The sequence below is a fragment of the Nerophis ophidion genome, linkage group LG01 (assembly GCF_033978795.1).
Source record: "Nerophis ophidion isolate RoL-2023_Sa linkage group LG01, RoL_Noph_v1.0, whole genome shotgun sequence".
Taxonomy (NCBI): Eukaryota; Metazoa; Chordata; class Actinopteri; order Syngnathiformes; family Syngnathidae; genus Nerophis; species Nerophis ophidion.
The window spans coordinates 84296376-84304115 of NC_084611.1; the positions used below are offsets into that span (position 1 = coordinate 84296376).

A 7740-nucleotide genomic window follows, 5' to 3' on the forward strand; every position below is an offset into this window, starting at 1 on the left:
AATCAGGGGTCAGTAACCTTTTTGGCTGAGGGAGCCATGAAAGTATAGGGCTGGGCAATATTGCCTTCTTTTAATACCGCGATATTTTTAGGCCATATCGCGAAATACGATATATTTCTCTGTATTTTGCTTTAGCCTTGAGTGAACACTGGATGCATATAATCAAGGCAGTATGGTGATTCTATGTGTCTACATTAAAACATTCTTGTTCATACTGCACTAATATATGCTACTTTTAAACTTTCATGCAGAGAAGGAAATCACAAATAAGTCAATTTACTAAAACTGTATTTATTAAAGTTATTAGCAGAGGACTTTTCAAATGATGCTACATATTAGCAGTAATGCTACTTTTGGTAGCAGCGCTTGTGCGCCACACATGACGAATTAAAGTTGTCTATTCGACATATTGCCCCTTGAAGCAGAAACACCGCCAGACGATGGACCCCCTGCTGTTTTTCTTGGGAATTAATTCTTCCTTAATTTGTTACGAGATTCGCACCTTCTTTCTCTCGCAACAACCCGCTAGCATCACAGCTAATGTTAGCCACGCCGCTACCTCTCTGCTAGGCGAGGGCGTATACGTATGTAAGAATGTGCGCCTGCTTGTCTGTGAGAAGGAGACACAGGAAAGAGCGAGGAGCTCCTGTAGTGTAATGCCCGCAGCTAAAATCAACTGTGTGAGAACGTCTATACGAATATTACGATGTAGTCATTTTCTGTATCGCACAGAGACAAACTCGCGATATCGATATATAGCCCAGCCCTACATGAAAGCCAAATATTTTAAAATGTATTTCCGCGGGAGCCATGTAATATCTTTTTTATCACTGAATACAACTAAATGCGTGCATTTTTAAGTAAGACCAACATTTTTACACTATTATAAGTCTTGTATTTTTTTTTTATAAGATATTTATTCTAAAGATAACCAATAATGAATAAAATACTTTTTACTATAGTGCGACTTCTTGAACAGGTGCGGTAGAAAATAGATACATGGAATAAAATGCATTAGAATGTTTTATATGTGTGATTACCAGCGGAATTATTCATTACTTATCGTGTTAAGCAACGTCAGTTAAGATTTATCTGAGAGCCAGATGCAGTCATCATAAGAGCCACATCTGGTTCGAGAGCCATAGGTTCCCTACCCCTGCTATAAATGGTTAGCTAAATAAAGACTCCAATCATTTAATAAAGGGGAAACGCACCTTTTTTTTTAGTTTTGTCTATCAGTCAAGATCCTTCTGTAAGACAAGAGAAGTTTTTCTTTTTTTAATGCATTCTAAATTGTAAATACATGTTTGCAAAAGTCAGTTAAAATTAGGGCCAATCAATTGTGGTTACTTTAGTTTGCCTACTAAAGTTAAAGTTAAAATACAGATGATTGTCACACAAACTAGATGTGGTGAAATGTGTCCTCTGCATTTGAACCATCCCCTTGTTCACCCCCTGGGAGGTGAGGGGAGCAGTGGGCAGCAGCGGTGCCGCGCCCGGGAATCATTTTCGGTGATTTAACCCCCAATTCCAACCCCTGATGCTGATTGCCAAGCAGAGAGGTAACAGGTCCCATTTTTATAGTCTTTGGTATATGTCAGCCGGGGTTTGAACTTACAACCTACCGATCTCAGGGCGGACACTCTAACCTCTAGGCCACTGAGTAGGTGTAAGTAAGTCTCATTTTCATCATACAGCGGTGTATTAATTTTACAGACGCACCACAACGTTCGCTTTTTCCTTCGACAAAAACTACTACTCATGCAGACTTCCTGAGAGCCAAAAACCATTACTTTGGGACAAATGATCCAGAAAAATATCATTTTTGAGCTGGATTATAAGAAGGATGAGCTAGAAGATTTTGAAGCTGTATGCTAATGAGATCCTGCTTTAGTGAAACACCAAGCATCATGGAGCACTATTTCTAAGTGCTAACAAAAAATAAAAACTATAAACATAATAAAACAATCACTTACTGTACAATGTCCGCTCTCACTGGGGTGCTGACTGATGGGATGTTTATTTGTTTAATTATAATCCTCAAGAAGGGTTAAAAATAAAGTCGGTTTTTGTCTTTCTCGCCAGCTCCATGTGTAGGTTGGATGTCAAAGTTGACCAACTTCTCGGTTTATGGACACAACCTTTTACTATCCAGGTGAGAAGCATTTTATTTATAACCTAGAATTAACTGTCACCATCTCAGAGGCAATGCGGCAGCTCACCGACTCGTTATGGCAATATAGCAGAATAAGCGAGATCGCTCTCTGTGAGGTAACCATCTCTGTGTATCGCTAATATTTGGTTAATATTCAGGTCACGACATGTAAATGGAGTATTGTTGGCGTTTTTCTAGAGGGCTTTATGGGCGGAATAGTGTACTCCAATTTTCTGCATCTTTAGCCACCTCCTACTTGCCGGATTTAACTACTTAGAATGTATAGAACCTACAAAAAGGTATGTGCTCTTGTATTACATATGGATTGTGAATGACAGGCAACATTTTAAAAAAAAGAGCAGTTCCACTTTAATATGTTTTTCTTTTGTACATGATGTGTTCTCATTAACTGTGCGGTCATTATTGTTCAGATAATATAATAGCCCTTGGTTGGTTGATTAAGTGGAGTTAAAAGCACTCAAAAAAAATTAAACTGTACTGTTATTGGTAAGCGGGTTGCCGCAATCATTTGTTGAGGAGTGAAACATGTTTTTTAGGAAGAAGCGTACCTTGTTTGGTGTGTATCTGGAAACCAGGTGCTGATTGAAGACGTTGTTGTGAAGTGTTACCATTATAGTCTGCTTGCATTGTAGCCAGGCGAGGCAGTCACATACTTGTAGGGATGTCCAATAATGGCTTTTTTGCCGATATCCGATATTCCGATATTGTCCAACTCTTAATTACCGATTCCGATATATACAGTCATGAAATTAACAAATTATTATGCCTAATTTTGTTGTGATGCCCGGCTGGATGCATTAAACAATTTAACAAGGTTTTCCAAAATAAATCAACTCAAGTTATGGAAAAAAATGCCAACATGGCACTGCCATATTTATTATTGAAGTCACAAAGTGCATACTTTTTTTTAACATGCCTCAAAACAGCAGCTTGAAATTTGGGACATGCTCTCCCTGAGAGAGCACAAGGAGGTTGAGGTGGGTGGGGTTTGGGTACGGGGTGGCGGGGGGGTGTATATTGTAGCGTCCGGGAAGAGTTAGTGCTGCAAGCGGTTCTGGGTATTTGTTCTGTTTTGTCACGGTGCGGATGTTCTCCCAAAATGTGTTTGTCATTCTTGTTTGGTGTGGGTTCACAGTGTGGCGCATATTTGTAACAGTGTTAAAGTTGTTTATACGGCCATAGTCAGTGTGACCTGTATGGCTGTTGACTAAGTATGCTTTGCATTCACTTGTGTGTGTGCAAAGCTGTAGATATATGACTACAGCTTTAAGGTTTATTGCCGCTCTGTACTTCACCCTACGTCTGTGTACACGGCGGCGTTTCAAAAAGTCATAAATTTTACTTTTAACTCCCGGTTGCAGTTAGTCCAGAACGCGGCAGCACGACTTTTAACAGGGGCCAGGAAACGCCAGCATATAACCCCAATTCTTCAGAGTTTGCATTGGCTCCCTGTTCATTTTAGAATCGATTTTAAAACATTGCTGTTTGTTTTTAAATCTTTACATGGACTGGCACCTCAATATATCTCGGACCTCATCCAAATTTACATTCCTGCGCGCGCTCTGAGGCCCGAGAGCCAGTTCCAGCTCGTGGTGCCCAAGACCAGACTTAAGACCAGGGGAGACAGGGCCTTCTCTGTGGTCGGCCCTAACCTCTGGAACACTCTGCCCCTCCATGTTCAAACTGCTTCCACAGTGGAGTGTTAAGTCTCGTCTTAAGACCCACTTTTATTCTTTGGCTTTTAACAACACTACGTGAGTTGTGTGGTCCTCTGTGTTTTTTATACACTTTGATTTGTATTTTACTGTTTTAATTTATTTTACCCTTTAAAATAGTTTTTAATCATATTGGTTTTTATATTTGTTTTTTTATATTGGTTTTATATTTATTTATTTTTTGTTTTTATTCAGTCATTGGTGGAGCATAATATTGTTTTTTAATATTGTTTTTCACATGGCTGTACAGCACTTTGGAAACGTTATTGTTGTTTAAATGTGCTATATAAATAAAGTGGATTGGATTGGATAGGATTTTTGAAACAGATACAGATCATTTTGAAACCGATACAGATCATTTCCGATATTACATCATAAAGCATTTATCGGCCGATAATATCGGACATCTCCACTCATTTGTGTCAAAAGAGGCTTTGCAATAGGGGTGTCAAAAAGAATAAAATATTTAAAAAATTAATGGAGATTCTTATTTAAAAATCAATTCCTTATTATTTTTTGTATCTGTCCTGTCCAGCCACTCAGGCAAATCATATTGTAGATACCCGTATCTGCTGTACAGAATTACTTTAGAAAAGAGAAATATTGGATATTTCTCTTTGTGCCTTATTAAATGTAAATTACTTTATTAAATGTTTGGGTAGCATTTTATTAAATGCTACCCAATTAAACAAAATAAGTTTTCTTTTAAATCATATGTAAATTTTTCAGAGCTGTTTACCTGTTTTATGGTGGAATGTTGTTAGAACTGGCAACAAATGTTATTAAAAAAGTATATTTTTAATCAGGAATCTATTCTAAATCAAATCATTACCCCCCCAAGAATCCAATGGAATTGTGTGGTGCCCAAATATTCACAGCCCTATTTTGCCGTGTCTATTTTTTTTCATGTCAAACTTTAAAAAATACATTGTAGTAGATTGTTAACATTGAGACAACTTGTCCTTTTCCTTTCCTAAAGAGCATGGAGATACACAACAAAACAAAATGCCTTCATCCGTCAAGTCGATGGGGACGTGAAAGTGCGTTACACAGTGAGTGCTCCTACTTGGCTTCACAAATACTGTTATTGATTTTACGAGTTAGCTGTTAATCATTGAAACGGAGTTGAGAATGTGTCTCACTCTCTTTCGAGGGGCGTGCGCCCTTACCTGCGCTTGCTCTCCTGACAGCCGTCCGCTGCGCCGGAAGCGTGGTCCTCATCCAGGGGGCGGAGCTGTGAGCAGGACGCGGAGAGGCGGTGTTTTTTGTCGGCGCGATGGAGGCGGGGCAGGACGCTCTGGCGAAACACATCCTTCCTTGGCTTCACCTGCAGGAGGTTGGATTAGATTAGATTAGATAGTACTTTATTTATTCCTTCAAGAAAATTTTAAATTCCCTGAAGGAACTTTTCCTGAGGTGGTACTTTTTGTATTTTCGTCATCGCTCCAGTCGCTGGTTTGTGTTCTTACCAAATCAATTGACGATCCCAGAGAGTACTTCCGGCTCACCCTGCGCTCCATTTGCGCGCCTGAGAGGATCGCAGGTATTATGATTGTATAAAACAAAATGTTAACGCTGTAAAAACTCAAACACAATACCGCAGCGGGGGTCCAGTTTCTGCTGGTGACGTAAAAGCTGACAGAGGATGGTTTCTCTGTGTGCGGCGTCCTCGATCCCGGCTTCTTTCAGCTCGTTGTCGTTCACATTCAACAAACCCTTTGCGGGATGAAGACGGAGTCAACAGGCCAAACTTGTACAAACACATGCACAGAGTGCTGACTGACGCACCTCCAGTCCATAATATTCCCTCTCCAGGGTCTTGGTGTACTGGGGTAGGCCTATCTGGCTCAGCCACCAAGCGATGGAGCGATTGTTCATGTCTGAGTCGCAAACACAGGAAAGGTAAAGATGAAAATGGCCGTAAGCATGCTCGTACGCGCTTCTGTGCACTGACTGAAAGACGTTTTGACTTCTCGCAAGCCTCGCTGTTTGCACTGCAGCCGCTGCAGAATGTAGCACCTACCTGAGGGCAGGGTCCGCCAGAGGAAACCTGGGATCTCCAGTGCCTCTACAGCTTCCTTGTGATGTCGCACTTTATCCCGTCTTCCCTATCTTGAAGTTGTCATGTCTCCTATTAGGTCTGTCTGTCAACTTTCTCTTAGCGGCAAAGCCTCAAACCTCATGGCAGCCCACGGCAGGTAGCCAATCAGAGCCGAGGAATCGGCGTGAGCCCCCCTCCCCCGAGAGGTGGAAGGCGAAGCAGGTCCAGGCAGGATCCCGGCATGTGGTAGATGGTGAGGCAGCTCTCGACGTGTCACAGGTGAGACGTGCTCGCAGTCATCGTGGTTTTACGACAATTACTAGTCACGATACAAACAGTAGTGAGCAAAAATCTCACAATTTTTTTTTTTTTTAAACACACACTTGCTGGATTGTACAACAAATACAAAACAGTGCCTGGTTGAGGAGCCATTCGGTTTTGGTGAGGATCTGGATAAATATGCATTTACAGTGGAACCAATTGGTTCTTGGACAGGGTTTGTAAATCGAAATTTCGTATTGTGAAGCAAATTTGTCTATAAGAAACAATGTAAATATGAATAAAGTATTCCATCCTTGACAAAAGTAAAATATACTGTGATAACAAAATAAAGTGCTATACAGTACTGCAGTTTTTCTTAACCATTTTTGGGGCGCAATATTTGTTTCTCAGCAGTGGCCCGTAAGTGCCGCAGCGGTACTTGTTTGTAAAAAAAAACATCTTTTCCACCACTTGTGTCAGTAATGACAATCTCAAACAAACTGAAGAAGCCTCGAGCTAAAGTCATAGAGAAGTTTTTAAGCGCAAAAATTATGATCAAAGTGTTAAAGCTTTACTGTATTTTCATTTGCACTTAAATTTTATTGACAGTTAATTTAAGAAATATATGCATCCATCCATTTCCTACCACTTGTCCCTTTCGGGGTCACGGGGGGTGCTGAAGCCCATTTCAGTTGCATTCGGACGGAAGGCGGGGTACACCCTGGACAAGTCGCCACCTCATCGCAGGGCCAAAACAGATAGACAGACAACATTCACATAAGTCGCTCCTGAGTATAAGTCGCACCCCCGGCCAAACTATGAAAAAAACTGCAACTTATAGTCCGAAAAATACGGTATATGTATATGTAAACATTTTTATATATACATATGTGTGTGTGTGTCAGGGGTGTAACAATATTGTAGGTACCGCGATATTTTTGGTTTCAAAGTCGTCACACAATACAGATGTTGTCGAACAAAAACTTGGGTGTGTGTTTTTTTCCGGTGGTTTAGCGTTGTCCGGGTGTGAAAATAAACTACATATCTTAGAATCCTCTCTGCAGCGCGGGTTGCGTGACATGTTGTAAGAAGGAATTGAGGTGTGTTTGTAGTCGATGAGAAGAATAGTTTTTTTGGACATACGTATATATATATACGCACCCCCTCTCCAAGGCCCAGGCTAAGACCGATTTTTTTATTTTATCTTCTATTTTTTTCTCCCCCCCTTGTTTACCTGTATCTCATCTTTTTTTGTAAGGGGCGCTGGAAGCCGGCAGACCCGTCAGCGATCCTGTTCTGTCTCCCTTTAATGTTTGTCTGATCTTGAATGGGATTGTGCTGAAAATTGTAATTTTCCTGACGGAATAAATAAAGTACTATCTAATCTAATATATTTACAGTGGGGCCAAAAAGTATTTAGTCAGCCACCGATTGTGCAAGTTCTCCCAATAAAAAATGATGACAGAGGTCTGTAATTTTCATCATAGGTACACTTCAACTGTGAGAGACAGAATGTGAAAATCTGGGAATTCACATTGTAGGAATTT

The 7740-nt window shown here is 40.5% G+C and overlaps 2 protein-coding genes across 8 annotated transcripts in view; one reads left to right on the plus strand and one right to left on the minus strand.

The window, feature by feature from the left end:
- Window positions 1–6072, minus strand: part of sh2d3a (SH2 domain containing 3A) — a 38724-nt gene extending 32652 nt beyond the window's left edge. For 2 of the 3 annotated variants that reach the window (XM_061913813.1, XM_061913796.1), the window contains exons 1-5: window positions 5915–6072; window positions 5680–5771; window positions 5490–5607; window positions 5361–5419; window positions 5061–5218 (exon numbers count right to left, since the gene is read on the minus strand). In XM_061913813.1, the coding sequence (XP_061769797.1) occupies window positions 5061–5218; window positions 5361–5419; window positions 5490–5607; window positions 5680–5769 (425 nt within the window). In that variant the 5' untranslated portion in view covers window positions 5770–5771; window positions 5915–6072. Of the gene's footprint in view, window positions 1–5060; window positions 5219–5360; window positions 5420–5489; window positions 5608–5679; window positions 5788–5914 lie in introns of those variants that run through there. The other variant, XM_061913804.1, reaches the window with a different exon arrangement.
- The window catches only part of LOC133560808 (proto-oncogene vav-like), a 61146-nt gene continuing 58568 nt past the window's right edge, over window positions 5163–7740 (plus strand). For 2 of the 5 annotated variants that reach the window (XM_061913757.1, XM_061913776.1), the window contains exons 1-2: window positions 5163–5434; window positions 6030–6211. The gene's annotated coding sequence lies outside the window, so the exon portion shown is untranslated. Of the gene's footprint in view, window positions 5435–5494; window positions 5794–5871; window positions 6212–7740 lie in introns of those variants that run through there. The other 3 variants (XR_009808522.1, XM_061913783.1, XM_061913766.1) reach the window with 3 other exon arrangements.